Consider the following 15,877-nt stretch of genomic DNA (forward strand, 5'->3'; position numbering starts at 1 on the left):
ATAACACACTCCTTTACCTCTTGCATAAAACTACATAACTTTTGGAAAGGAATCTTTGAAATTTTCTCAAAAACATTAAAAACAATACTGGACCTCCATACGGAACTGATTATTTTTGGAACAGCAGAAGTCTGCCCTGAGCTATCAATATTTCAAAGACGTTTCCTTAATTATGGCCTGATAATAGCGAAAAAACGTATACTTAAATTTTGGAAAAATACATCTGCCCCAACTCTTAAAATGTGGATTACAAACATGTCTGAGACGCTACACAAAAATGCTGGAGAAACTCAGCGGGTGCAGCAGCATTTATGGAGCGAAGGAAATAGGCAACGTTTCGGGCCGAAACCCATGTCTGAGACGCTACATCTTGAAGATATGAGACTTGTCTTAGCAGGAAAATCAGAGCTATTTTCAAAGATATGGATTCCTTTCATTGATTCATTACAAGGATAGTATGGTGGAACACAACTTCGGAATTAAACCGATTTACGGACTGGGTGATGGGTGATGGGTGGGGAGAGAAATGAAGCAGGTATATCAACACTTTTTGTGGGTTTTTTTCTTTTTCCATTTTTGTCTTTTTATTTCTTTAAGTTTTTACTTACTCACTCTTTGACTACATTCATTTGGTAGTTTAGGGGTTCTATTCTTACACATTCACTTTCTCTTTCACTTTCTTTCTTTCTTGCTCTTCCTCTCTTTTTCTATTTCATCTTTGCTAAAATTAAAATGGAAGCTGTACAATAAATGTATTATGTCATATGCCGCGGTTTATACTTTTGTACACTGCTTCTAATAAAAATATAAATTTAAAAAAAAGAAAGAAAAAAAAAGAAAAACAAAGCTTTTCAATGTACATCGATACACATGATAATGCTAAACCTAACCTAAACCTGAATATTACCCAGTTTCAAATTGAATTTCTTCACTTTCCTTCTTCATGAAACATTCAACCCTGTTATGGCCACTCTTACTGAATGGACCTCACACAACAAGATTATTCACAAATTCCTTCCCTTTGGATAGTATCCAGCGCAGAGGAGCCTGTTTTCTGGTTTGTTTTTCACTATACTGGTCTAAAATGCCAATCTTTATGCACTCCAGGAATGCATCCTCCATATTATTATAGCTAATTTGATTTGACCAGTCTATGTCTGCACTATGATTATTATAATAACTTTGTTTCTTGCATTTCTGATTTCCTGTTTAATAACAAGCCCCAGATTATCAGGCCACCAACAGCCGCTTGGCCAAGCCGACCCTGCAATGTTGCCAGGACAACAGACCTTCATGGTCAGATCAAGATCCCTTCACTTACAACAACTGGCACTTGAAAATGGCACCAATCTGGCAACTCTGTACACTACTCAGTGTACTACTGCTATACACTTGTACTGTATCTGAGATGCTTATCTAATATGTATCAAAGTACTTATGTATAGTGACATGCACTGAACTGTATACAAAAAGAATTTCACTGTACCTCAGTACATGTGACAAATATAGTACCATATCATACCATTACTGTTACTTTTTATAGGCCTGCAAATAACTCCCAGTGTGTTTTTTTGTTACTTGATGCTCCTTAGCTTCATCTTGAAGGATCTACATCTGAATGTTCTTTATCTTCTGTCAGAGGTGTTATAGCAACTGTTCCAGGAGACTTAGTTGCTGCTGTCCTCAAATTGTCGAGTGGTGGTGCCATTGAGTGTGGCAGCCTCGCCAGCAGCTGTCCATCCTTTCATCCTTTTTGTTATTTTTAGTCTGTCTAAAAGTTTGTTTTTGGAGGTCTTTTAGTCTTTTTAATGTGGGGGGGTGGGGGAAACCATCTTCTCAGTCACTTCCTGGTAGACGATGTGTCTTTTCACCGAACCGCATCTTCGCCCCCCCCCCTCGTGGCCTATCATCTGGATTTGCGCGGCCTTTCCTGCTTCAGCAGCGGCGCAGCACTGAATTACCATTGCGGAGCGGGCAAGGCCTTACCAGGGATCGCCTGAGTTGGAGCTCCAGAGGGCCTGCCGACTTTAACACCGTGGAGTGTGGTTTGCGGAGCTTTCAGCCGCGGGCGACGCTGACTTTAACATCGCAGAGGCCTGGGAACTTTCGCCGAGGATCGCCAGTGTTGGAGCTTCGCCCAGCTTGGCCTGTGGACTTCGGAAGCCGCGGTCTCCGGTAGGAAGCGGCCGATTCGGAACTCCAGGCCACTGAGAGTTTTTTTCTGACGACCGAGTTCCGATCATCCCGGCGAGAGGGCCTGAAACATTGGGCCGCCGTTGCGGCGACAGCGGAAGCCTCAATAGGCCCTGACCACGGGTGAACAAGAGGAAGATGACTGAACTTTGTTGCCTTCCCTCACAGTGGGAAACGTTGATTCCGCTGTGGGGGATGTTTATGTTAATGTTAAATTCTGTGTTATGTTTATTTTATTTATGTGGCTGTATGGTAACTCAAATTTCACTGCACCAATTGGTGTATGTGACAATAAATGTACCTTGAACTTGAACTTACTCCAGAAACCCTTGGCCCAGTAAGATTCCATCTGAGCATTGTACTGGGTTAATAGATACGGGGATAATACTGGTAGAGCTTCGGCCAACAAATGGGATCCAGTGTAATTTGACAATATTATGTATGACATTTAACTTTTTCACACACAGACTCAATAATCTCCTGAGAATTTTAAATGTTTTTAAAAATAATTGTTTAAGTATCTTCAAGAAAAAAGAATATTGTGATTTTCCATGCATGGTCTCACAATGTTGTCACTTCATCATAACGTCAATATATGCTGCATTTTAAAATAGCTATTTTTAAATTGAAACCTGACTTATTTACCACAAAAGACATTTGTCATTGAGTAGGATAAGAATGTGGCTGTCCTCCAAAGTCACTTTATTCTTTCTAATATTTTGGCTGTTAAACAGAAATCTAGCGAAATATAATTTAATGAATTATGTTCAATGATCCAAAATTCTATTTTAAAGATATGTCATTGATTTGCCGCGGACACCAACAAATTCTCGATATATAGCTGCTTCTCACAGCACAATTATTCTCAGCAATTACAACTTCTCATAGTACAATTATTACCCTATTCCTTAGAAACCACAACTGACAAGAAAAATATTGCTGGTCAAAACCCCCAAGAACCTAATAGAAAACTTTCCTTTGATGGTGCTGGAAGTGATAAGAAAAGCCACAAAAGATTACAGAAGCACAATGTGTGACTTTTCGTATTTGTTTGATTCTGTACCACATGTCCAGGTGATGTCTGTGGGAAAAGTGACGTACAGGACTATCATTGCTCAAACAGTTATGTTCCCATTCCCATTTGTGTGGTGAGTGTTTATATCTCTTATAATGCTGGGTGTGTGAACAGGATGCACTCCCAGTCCATTTCCATCAGGTAGAGATCTCAAACAATTTGCCACGTTCATCACTCAAAAACGATCTGAATATCAAATGGAAAACCCAAGCTTAAACAATGAACTAAACATTTCTAGGCTGTGTTTATATGCTGCGGTGACCATTTTACTTAAATACAGCCAGTCAGCAATTATGATAGGAATTGCTAGAACAAAAAAAGACTAAATTCATCTAGTTTGCCTGAAACTATTCTGACGATTGTATGAAACAGCAACAATGGAATTGTTGATTGATCACAGCAATTAAGCATCGCCAATTAATCTAACTGATCCAGAAATACCATGACCAATGGAAAGGTATTGCTGTCGTCATGTACTTTAAAAAAATCCAGTGTATGCAGAAACATATTCAGCAAAGCATTCGGATAAAGAAAGACATGTAGGCAACAATGACAAAGTTCGATCAAACCTCTGCAGTAAACTGGACCTGCTTCGTTATACCATGCATTTACATGAAACCGCATTCACAACATCCCAATGCTTTTTGATTTGTGATTTGACGGCTGGTGCTTGTAACTTAGCAAATTGACGCAGCACTTACAGCTCCAGAAAATGCTTTGCACCTCAAGTGCCTCATTTCATTCAATCCTGCTGTATGCAGTAAAAACCTGCCTATTCTGCTGAAGGAATGAGGGAGGCTGACAGCATCAGAAAGAACACTGAGTTGGCAGAATACTTAAAGGAGTGGACTGCAGTATGCTGAGGATCCACATTTGAACCATATGGTCACTACCAAGCCACCAGTGGTTGTTGCAATCATTTCCGACTTTGCACATTGCAATCTCAGTTTCCAATGTCCCGCAGAAATCAATATGACCTGTACGGCATTCCTGTTCTCCAGAAGTGAACCACCCAATCTAAATGTTTTTGATATGCATACATTATCATGAAATTGGGATTGCTGAGAAAAAAATAAATGTTTATCCTATTTTTTTTTAAACAATACACTCTTCAGTGTTGAGGCAGAAGATTTATCTACTCTTCATTTTTAATGTGGTACATCAGACACAAGCAATCTAAATGTGTTTTCTTTACATAAACCATGTCAAAGCACAGAGTGTTCAAAAAACAAGTGAAATATAAAGACTGTGTTCTTTAATAATCAGTGATTGTACTTACGCTCCACAAAATAGGAACTTGGCTCAATTTTCCAAATGATCTGTCCTTGGTGCGAACCATTAACCCCACGGTTTTTGTAATCTAGGAAGTTTTCAGAGAGAGTCTCATCTGTAATGGAAAGGAAACAAAACTTGCAGTGTTATTATATAAATGTCACATCCCAATCGCAGTATAATAATAATAATAATAAATTTTATTTATGGGCGCCTTTCAAGAGTCTCAAGAACACCTTACAAAAATTTAGCAAGTAGAGGAAAAACATGTAAGCGGAATGAAATAAATAGTAGAGACATGACTAGTACACAAATTAAAGACAGAATTCAATTCAAAAGTATGTCATGTCTAGATGAATTAGGGGCAAGCAGCAACCTTGGCCACTTCAAGGAAAGAACAAAAAATAAATGCAGCAAGGCCATAATCTAGTTGAGGGCTTGAGATGACAATAGAATCCATGAGAATAAAATCTGAGCAGTTGACAGATACGAACCCCGAGGTTAAAAAATGCCCTATAAATTACGCTTCACTATTTTCTTTCAAAAATACACCGAATTAATAGCCTGTGGCAGTAATATGTTATCGTATTTTCAGTCAGGTATGACAGGCTGGTAGGACAGCTGCTCACTATATTATGTGTTTCCTTGCTGAATGATGATGAATAAATGCAACATTTTTCTTGCACATTTATTGAAGAATAATGTTTAGTTAATCACTAGGAAATGTACTGTCCAGTGTTAAAACACAAGTAACTGTGAGCATTTATCTTCTTGTAAACTTAGGTAATAGTACAATTAATATAGTTTTTTAAAGTCTTCAATCTTTTGAAATTGTTTATACATTATCAACCACCTTCAGGAAGCTAACCATGTGGGCATGGAAGAACAGGAAACTCACAATCAACACCAAGATAATTGTTTACAAAACGTGAGTCTTGAGCACGTTACTGCACAGCAGTGAAACTTAGATGACTTACCGACATCAAGAATGGAATCTAAATAATTTTAATTTCAGCTGTCTTTGTCGCATCCTGGGGGCTTCTTGGCAGGAAACAATCACCAGTCAACCTGCCCTCTCCCTGACCAACATGCCTAGCATTCCTGCGATCCTCAAGCAGAAGTGACTGCTGGATTGGACATGAACACAGGAGGGAAAATAGACAGATCCCCAAAGATAAGCTATATGGGGTGATTGCCAATACAGGGAGACCAAGAGGAAGACCAAACCTTCGCTACAAGGATACAGTTAAAAGAAATATGAAAAATATTAACATTGGCACTGACAACTGGGAAATGGCCACTGAGGACCAGGGAAGGTGGAGAAAGGATCTCCAGGCTAGTATGAAGCACCATGGCAGCTTGTGGTTCAAGAACCTGGAGGCCAGGCGCCAACGCCACAAAATAGTCAATGGGAACAGCAACACACTTTCCAATCCAACAGCCAGAGACAACTTCACTTGTGGCTAATGGGCCTGTCCCACTTAGGCGATTTTCCAGCAGACTGCCGGCAACTGTCTAGTTAACGGCCTTCGCATGAAAAACCAGCAACTGGAACGGCGACTGTCAGAGTGGAACACATACACACACACAAACACATCGCTTCTTTCATCAGTCCATGTGAATTTTTTAGACAGCACTCCCCCCGCTTGCCCTGTCTAAAAATTAACACGGTGCAAAGCCAAGGTGATACAGGCACACACCGCGATGAACAGGAAGGTTGGCGCTATAATTAAGATGGCTAAAGCACAGTGTCCTTACGATGTCCTTTAAAAGAGGGGGGAGAGGGGGGAGAAGGAGTGGAGACAACTTTTAAGAATCCAGAGAAACACGGCTGTGAAGCTCAGAGGACATTTAACGTATCCTTGGTTCTGAAAACTATTGCTTACCTTTTTTTTCCCCAATGAGCCAATGAAATTCACTGGTCAGCAACGGTTACAAACTACGAGAACCTCCGAGAACCTTCGAACTCCTGCAACCCATTAGGACCTCCTGGCGACCCACCTGAGGTTCGAGAATTCTCACTACTCTCCATGGCGGCTTCAATCTAGTCGCCGCTAATTTTTAAACATGTTGAAAAATTAGTGGCAACTAGAATGAGGCCACGATTAGTTTCCAGAATGCGGGAACTCTTCGTGACCATGAAGGCGACTCCCCAGCAACTACCCGCGAACATGTGGCGACTGCATAGTCTCCTGCAGTCACCTAAAAAGTCGCCAAAGTGGGACAGGCCCATAACTGTGATTTTTTTCTCTACAAGTACTGCCTGACCTACTAAGTATTTCAAGTACCTTTTTGGTTTTACCTCAGTCTTCATATTTGCCCAAGGGTGTCACTAACTGTGCTCTTGTAAGAAATAAAGAAGCTCTGTTTTTATAACGCATTTACGTTCACACTTCCGGCACTTATCAGTACGCTGTGATCAAGAGCAAGGGATCTGGTTTAATTTTTTTTTTCCTTTAATCCAGGGATTCCGGCATTTTTAATGCCACCATCACCACTATTATTCAGCATAGCAGAAGATTGTTTTGTTATCTCCATGGCACTGTTCTAAAGCACCAAGCTCAATGCTCTGTGGATGTTTCTGGTAGGCCTGGCTCAGCTGCTGCTGTCTCCAGCGGGACCGGGAACCCGAGGAAAGGCTCATGGTCGGCGGGACCAGGAACCCGCAGAAAGGCACATGGTCGGCAGGACCTCGTGGCCGGCGGGACATCGGCCAAATATTTGTGGTCAGTGGGACCTTGCCCGAAGGTGCGTGATTGGTGGGACCTCATCCGAAGGCTCGGGAAGGTATTGTGAACCGGTCAGAAGGCTAGGCAGACGGAGTAACCGGGAGGGAGCTGAAGAAGTCTGGCGCTTAGGGCAAGGACCGGTAAGAGGGTGAACAGTGGTTATGCCTCCAGCACCCTCAGGTAGGCTGCTGCAGGAGGCCCTAGAACACAAAGATGTCGGTCTAGGAGAGGAAAGGCACGTCAGTTCGCGGGAACTGTTCCAGTACTTCGAGCGAGTGGGTTGACTGGACCTTGAATAATGGCTTCAATAATGTTGGTGCCCGCATGTGTAATATATTCAAGATGAATTTCAATGTGCAGTTGCATGTGTGACAAATAAAGCACTACTGACTATTGACCTACGGAATGTCACGCAAAGACTACAGGAGTAAACTATATGACTGTGACACTTTGCAACATCCATAAAGGTGTTCTTGATGAATTCTACATTAATTACAAAATAAGTACAAAGGCCATTCAAATCATCAAGGCATCAAATTGTCCATGGCAGCTCCTGGAAGAACAATCCATTCAGTGCCATTCACCATAGTCATGCAAATTATTTTCCTATCTATCAAACTCCTTTTTGGAAACCTTGATTGACTGTTTCATCTGCTCCTATAGCCATTGTTATGAAGACCATTACCTCTCCCTGCATAAGAATGTGTTTCTTCACAACCCCTGTATCTTTCGACTTTTCCCCTCTCCACTTAAAACCCAGGTCCTGCAGAGAATAGCATCTGCGCACAGTTTACCCGACTAACGTTTAACGCACACTTAAAAAGGTTCCAGTGGCCCAGCTCCAAACTTGCCATTTTAACAACAGGAGCAAGGGCCTGTCCCACTTAGGCGATTTTTTCAGCGACTGTCACCCATATGACAATGTCTACGACAAGCTACGACAACCTACCACCTAGCCGACGTCAAGCTACAGCAAGCTACCGACAACCGGCGACCCATTAGGACGTCCACCTACGACCACACCATGACAACCTACGACCACGCAAGCGACAAGCTACTACAACCAAAGTCAACCTACATCCACCCTCGACAATCTACGACAAGCAATGTCCCTGTCGGCGACAACTAAAGACAATTCAGTCGCCGGTTGACGTAGGTAGTCGCCAAAGGAATTCACCGAAGTCAGCACCCGGCGACAACCAACGTCACCTGGCGACAACCTGCGTCATCCTGGTGACAACCTACGACAGCATCTACGATAGGAGAAGACAAGCTACGTCAAGCCCACAGTCGCTGAAAAGGTTTGAACATTTCAAAATCCAGCGGTGACCAGAAAAACATTACGCCTCTTTAGGCGATTTGAGGCGATTACTCACGACCATACAGGCGTCACCCCGCGACCATGTGGCGACAGCCAAGTCACCTGTAGTCGCCGACAAAATTGCCTAAGTGGGACAGGCCCTTTAGGCATGCCAATTTGAAGCAATACGAGATCTGCTTTGAGATGGGAAGATTTGAGATGTGAAAAATAGGCTCTTCAAAGCTTAGAAACATTTTTACAAGCCTGAGTCAAACTTGGAGCAAATTCCTAAATAAGAAAGGGTCATAATAAACACGTGCCCATAACATTTAATTTCAATGTGGAAACACTGCTGTTACAATTATATATTAATTATATTAGCAATTTCTTATTAAAAAAGGTAATAAACTGGTTGAAACTTTTCAAAGGAATTATTAGAGAGATATGTAGGTATAATTATTTAGAAAGAGCAAGGTTAAGGTATATTAAACAATATTAACATATTTTCTGAAAATTGTACTCTTTCTAACATTGCGAACAAACATTTTATAAAAGCTTACAATAAAACTATGCATAAAAAGCCATTGAATAAGGCTGCAGCATGTGAGATTGGATTCTCAGTGTTTAAACTAGGTCGTGAGATGGTTGCCTTTGCGTAGGCAGAGCATAGATATTTATAGCAGTAGCTCTGTGTGGGATACATTCACTATGGCTGTGCTGCAAGTATTAGTGTGAAGTTTAGAAACAGAAAATGCTGGGAACACTCAGCAGGTCAAGCAGTAATCTGTGGAAAGAGAAAAACAGATAATGTTTCAGGTCAATTACCCTTTATTTGAGCTAGGGAAGTCAGAAAAACAGTGTTTTAAGAAAGGGGAAGGTGGAGGGAACAAAGAAACTGCATTTGATAGCGTCCCTAATTTGAGGAAGGACATCCTTGTGATTGAAGCAGTGCAGCGTAGGTTCACGAGATTGATCCCTGGGATGGCGGGACTGTCATATGAGGAAAGATTGAAAAGACTAGGCTTGTATTCACTGGAGTTTAGAAGGATGAGGAGGGATCTTATAGAAACATATAAAATTATAAAAGGACTAGACAAGCTAGATGCAGGAAAAATGTTCCCAATGTTGGGCGAGTCTAGAACCAGGGGCCACAGTCTAGAATAAAGGGGAGGTCATTTAAGACTGAGGTGAGAAAAAACTTTTTCACCCAGAGAGTTGTGAATTTATGGAATTCCCTGCCACAGAGGGCAGTGGAGGCCAAATCACTGGATGGATTTAAGAGAGAGTTAGATAGAGCTCTTGGGGCTAGTGGAGACAAGGGATATGGGGAGAAGGCAGGCACGGGTTATTGATAGGGGACGATCAGCCATGATCACAATGAATGGCGGTGCTGGCTGGAAGGGCCGAATGGCCTACTCCTGCACGTATTTTCTATGTTTCTATGTTTCAAAATTGTCCAGCAGATGAAAATATTTGCAGTCCCTGCTTTTTAGTGGATGAATGACGGCAATTTTAGAGAGAATAAAGAAAACAACTGGTCGTGCGAGAATTGTGAGAGGTAGATCGCAGCAGTTGATGGCAATCAAATATACCCGTTCGATCAGGCAGCATGTGTCAAGAGGGAAGAACTGAGTGGACATATTACTTTAGAACTGGCCAGCTCTAACATAGGCAGGAAGAGCTGATTATCTGAAATTATTGAATGCAATATTGAGTCCTGAAGACTACAGCCAGTGTGACAAAAGATGAGCTTCCGTCTTTGAGTTGATGTTGGCTTCATTGGAACAGTACAGGAGCTCAAAAAACCGAGGTTAGAGTGAGGATGAGGTGAATAATTAACAAACCACTGGAAGCTCAGGGGCACACAAATATGCAATATGCTAAAACTGGAAGAATCTCACAGGAAAAATGTTGTGAAAAAGGGAGTGGTTAATGGAAATGGAAGAGTAAACCAGGAAGTCATGATGGTAAATGTCTTCCTTGGACTGTTGTAAGAAGAAAGAGAGATATATCCAGTTCAAAATCTACTTGAAAACAGTGGATGTTAAGGAGGATAATCTGCTAAATGTGGATGCTATTGGAGTGAAAGCAAAAGATGTTGGAAACCTATTTTTGTTCTGGCTGAGAGGAGAGGAGAGGAGAGGAGGATGGGTGAAGGTGTAAATATAGGAAATGAAGAAGATACAATTAGCCCTGCCAACTAATCTGGAGAGGAAACCACAATTAACAATAAAGAAAGACAGAGAATACGGAGAAATGTGAGGTGTTGCATTTTGGGAAGTCTAATATGGGCAGGATCTACACAGTAAATGGTAGGGCTCTGGGGTGTTGTAGAGCACGGGGATCTAGGAGTGCAGGTGCATGGTTCCTTGAAGGTGTAGTCGCAGGTAGATAGGGTGGTCAAAATGCGTTTGGTACATTGGTCTTCATCAGTCAGTATTGAGTATAGAAATTGGGAGGTCATGTTGCAGTTGTATAAGACGTTGGTGAGGCCGCATTTAGAGTATTGTGTTCAGTTCTGGACACCATATTATAGGTACAATGTTGTCAAGCTGGAAAGGGTACAGAGAAGATTTACAAGGATGTTACGAGGGCTAGAGTGTCTGAGCTATAGGGAGAGGTTGAGTAGGCTGGGAGCGCAGAAGGATGAAGGGTGATTTTATTGAAGTGTACAGATCGGGTAGGTCTCTTGTCCAGAGTGGGTGAATTGAGGACCAGAGGACATAGGTTTAAGGTGAACGGGAAAAGATTTAGTGGGAATCTGAGGGGTAATTTTTTCACACACTGGGTGGTGGGTGTATGGAACAAGCAGCCAGAGGAGTTAGTTGAGGCAGGGACTATCCCGACATTTAAGAAACAGTTATACAGGTACATGGATAGGACAGTTTTGGAGGGATATGGACCAAACGTGGGCAGGTGGACTAATGTAGCTGGGACATGTGGCCAGTGTGGGCAAGTTGGGCCGAAGGGCCTGTTTCCAAATTGTATCATTCTATAACTATGACTAAAGACCTCTCAACAGCTTACTGTGGAAAGCCTCCTCGCCAGAAACGACATGATGGAGATGAAGAAACTGGGAAAATAGAATGGACTCCTTACAAGAAGCAGAGCAGGAGATGCTATAGCCCAGAGAGCTGTGGGTGTCGGTGGGCATATAATGGCTCCTGGAGCCTAGCTTGTCCCCTGAAATGGAGATAAAAAAGTCAAGAAAATGTAGGGAAGATTCATGTGCTCTCCATTTCCCCATTTCCCCATTCCGTTTTCTCTTTTCTCTATCTCTGATTCAGTTTTTGAACTGAAATATTTGCTTTATTTCTATCACCATAGATGCTGCCTGACCTGCTTTTTATAAATTACAAACCCTTTTATTCTCTGAGGGAATTTACCTATTTTATTCTCTCTGGAGCTTGCATCCCCCCCCCCCAAACCTGCACACGTGAGGCACAAACGCAACTCGCTGACCAGGTATTGAGAGTATAGCGTGACTTCCCGTACTCCATGGTAATTGTTTTGGGTGATTTTAACCTCAGCTAAGAGCTTCCAAAAATCTCTTCACAGACGTCACATCCCCACCAGACGGGGAGAGAACACTCGATCATTGTTACACTACAATCAAGAACGCATATCGCTCTGTTCCCCATGCGGCTCTGGGACTCGCTGATCATTGTTTCATTCACCTTATTCTGACCTACAGGCAGAAGCTTAAATCTGCTAAGTCTGGTCAGAACAATGAAAAAGTGGACAAACGAGGGCATTGAAAACCTACAGTCGTCCTGCTTTGACTGCACTGATTGAATGTGTTCAGGGAAGCAACCACAAACCTCGATGAATATATAGACAACGTGACATTATATGTCAGCTTTTGTGAGGACAGTTGCATTCCCACTAGGACCCGGATCAGGTTCAACAATGACAAGGGTTGGTTTACAGCAGAACTCAGACAGCTCTGCCAGTCTAAAGATGAGGCCTACAGGAGCGGGGATGCAGACCTCCACAGGCAGGCCAATACAAGCTGAGAAGAGGGATCACAGCTGCCAAGGAAATGTGCTCTGAGAAGTTGAGGAGCAAGTTCTCAGCTAATGACTCTTCCTCAGTGTGGAAGGGCTTGCAATAAATCACCAGCTACAAGAGGAAAACGCCCCGCTCCTTGGCCAGTCAACAGCTGACCAATGACCAGAATGAGTTCTACTGCAGGTTCAATAGACAGACACATAACCCCCTCCCCCCTCCCACTCCTCCCCAATCACCACCTCACACCTACTAACAGCCTGACTCTAGTCTGCAAAGACTGGGCCCTCATCCACTACCCACCCCTCCTTGCTGCCCAACATCAGTCTGGCCACTTCTCCATCATTAACAATAGCAATTGAGGAGGTGGAAAACCTATTCAGGAGACAGAAAAGCTGGGAATCTCCAGATCCGGACAATGTTTCCCCCTCTACCCTCAAGCTCTGTGCCGAACAACTGGCACCGGTCTACACAGACATTTTCAATCGGTCCCTGCAAACCTGCACTGTCCCTGCCTGCTTCTCTGGATGGATTCAAGAGAGAGTTTGATTGAGTTCTTAGGGCTAGCGTAATCAAGCAGTATGGGGAGAAGACAGGAACGGGGTACTGATTGTGGATGATCAGCCATGATCACATTGAATGGTGGTGCTGGCTCGAAGGCTGAATGTCCTACTCCTGCACCTATTTTCTATGTATCTATGCTTCAAAGTCTCTGCTATTGTTCCTGTACCGATAAAAGCCTAGGATTACTGGTCTTATTGACTATAGGCCAGTCGCACTGACCTCTGTAGTCATGAATACCCTTGAAAGACTTGTGCTGGCCCACCTGAAAAATATCACAATCCCCCTGCTGGACCCCTTGCAGTTTGCAAACCAGGCCAAAGGATCAGTGGATGCTACAGTCAACCTAGGCCTGCACTTCATCCTCCAACACCTAGACCGCCAGGGGACTTAGGCAAGGATTTTATTTGTGGATTTTAGCTCTGCATTCAACACCATTGTGCCAGAGCTACTACACTGCACTCTCCCAGTTGACTGTGCCTGAACCCCTCTGTCAGTGGATCACTAACTTCCTGACAGGCAGGAAGCAGCATGTGAGGCTGGGAAATCACATCTCGGACCCGCAGACACTCAGCATAGGAGCACCGCAAGACTGCATACTCTCCCCTCTCCTTTATTCTTTCTACACTAACGACTGCACCTCCACAGATTCCTCTGTCAAGCTTCTCAAGGGGAATCTGCCTACAGACAGGAAGTGTCACAGCTGGCATCCTGGTGCCATTGTAACAACCTGGAGCTCAATGCTCTTAAAACAGTGGAATTGATTGAAGACTTTAGGAGTGCTCCCCCTCACCTCCCCCCACTCACCATCAACAACACCATAGTCACATCTGTGGAGTCATTTAAGTTCCTTGGAACCATCATCTCCAAGGACCTTAAATGGGAGGCCACCATCGAATCCACAGCAAAAAAGTCCCAACAGAGGATGTACTTCCTGCAGCAAGTGAGAAAACACAATCTGTCACAGGCAATCATGGTCCACTTTTATACTGCCATCATAGAGTCTATCCTCACCTTCTCTCCATCACGGTCTGTTTTGGCTCAGCCACCAAGCATGACATCCGGAGGCTGCAGCGCATCGTTCGATCAGCTAAGAAGGTTGTTGGCTGCAACCTTCCCCCCATCGATGAACTATACACTGCAAGGGCCTGTAAGCGAGTGGGTAAGATCATCTCTGACCCCTCTCACCCTGACCACAAATTTTTTGAAGCACTTCCCTCTGGAAGGCGACTCCAGACAGTCAAAGCAGCACAGCCGGGCATAAAAACAGCTTTTTCCCCACGAGCAGTAGCTCTATTCAACAGCCAGTCTGTAGCCTCCTTTTGTTCTGGCATTTTATTTAATTCTTCACATGTTTAAATTATGATGTTTTATTTTTAATTGTCTACTGTGTATCATGTTGTTACTCGCGAGCAAAGCACCAAGGCAAATTCCTTGTATGTATACATCCTTGGCTAATAACATTTATTCAATTCAATTCAATTAGTTGGTTCAGAGGCAATTAGGAATGGATAATAAATGCCAGCTTTGCCAGCGTCATCCACGTATCATGAATGAATGGTCGGATCAGCAGAGAACACAATGGATTCCTTGAAGAAGAGTCCTGACCTGAAATGTGATCTGTCCATTTCCCTCCACAATTATTCAACATCTCAAACATGTTCCCTTATGATTAGATTGTGGCTGAACTATATCCTAATTCCTCTTTCATTAAAACAAGACAGATTAAACCGATGAACTGTTGAAACCACAGCCCATCTGCCCACTTAGAGAGATGCAAAAAAATTTGCAGTTTTTCCCGAGAAAAACTCAAGAGAAATTCCCGATACCCTGAGGATATTTAATAGTTGGCAGCTAAAATTGTCTATTGAAGCGAATTAAATGAATTTCAGAGACACAGTGCGCTATGTTGACATTACTAAATTGCTGTTTACTACTGTAAACAGGGAGTGTATTTCCAGGCATTTAGGCTTTCAAACTTGACAGAGTAAATTTTAAGCCGATAAATCTTACTTGATTTTCTCTTCCTTAGAACTCATAAGAAAATTGGGCAGTGTTTATAAGGTTCATTCACTACTGTCAACCATGCACACCCGTCATGGCTATGTCACCACCTTGCTACATTAAATATCATTTGTTTAAGAAGGAACTGCAGATGCTGGAAAAATCGAAGGTAGATAAAAATGCTGGAGAAACTCAGCGGGTGAGGCAGCATCTATGGAGCGAAGGAATAGGTGACGTTTCGGGTCGAGACCCTTCTTCAGACTGATGTGGGGGTGGTGGGGGCGGGAAGACGAAAGGAAGAGGCGGAGACAGTGGGCTGTGGGAGAGCTGGGAAGGGGAGTGGAAAGAGGGAGAAAGCAAGGACTACCTGAAATTGGAGAAGTCAACCACACAATACTACCACACCTGGGCCAGTCTGACCATGTCCCTGCTTTTAATTCCTGCATATGCCCCCCTCAGGAAAACTGCTCCTACCATCACAAAGACCATCACAACTTGGCCTGATGGTGCCTCTCAGCAGCTGCAGGACTGCTTCGAAAGGACCAACTGGGATGTGTTTGAACACCAGGACCTGGAGGTGTTCACAGACAGTGTACTATGTTACATTAAAAACTGCATGGACACTGTCACAGTGGACAAACGCATCCGGGTCTACCCCAACCAGAAGCCCTGGATGACCCGGGAGGTCCAGCGGCTGTTAAAAGAGAGGAACACCGCTTTTAGGTCTGGCAATAG

The 15,877-nt window shown here is 43.1% G+C and overlaps 1 protein-coding gene across 4 annotated transcripts in view; it reads right to left on the reverse strand.

Moving 5' to 3' along the window:
* Positions 1-15,877, reverse strand: part of hecw1 (HECT, C2 and WW domain containing E3 ubiquitin protein ligase 1) — a 462,878-nt gene that overhangs the window by 306,117 nt on the left and 140,884 nt on the right. For all 4 annotated transcript variants that reach the window (XM_033050689.1, XM_033050680.1, XM_033050663.1 and 1 more), the window contains one exon: positions 4,548-4,655. In XM_033050689.1, the coding sequence (XP_032906580.1) occupies positions 4,548-4,655 (108 nt within the window). The remainder of the gene's footprint in view (positions 1-4,547; positions 4,656-15,877) is intronic.

The sequence above is a fragment of the Amblyraja radiata genome, chromosome 2 (assembly GCF_010909765.2).
Source record: "Amblyraja radiata isolate CabotCenter1 chromosome 2, sAmbRad1.1.pri, whole genome shotgun sequence".
Taxonomy (NCBI): Eukaryota; Metazoa; Chordata; class Chondrichthyes; order Rajiformes; family Rajidae; genus Amblyraja; species Amblyraja radiata.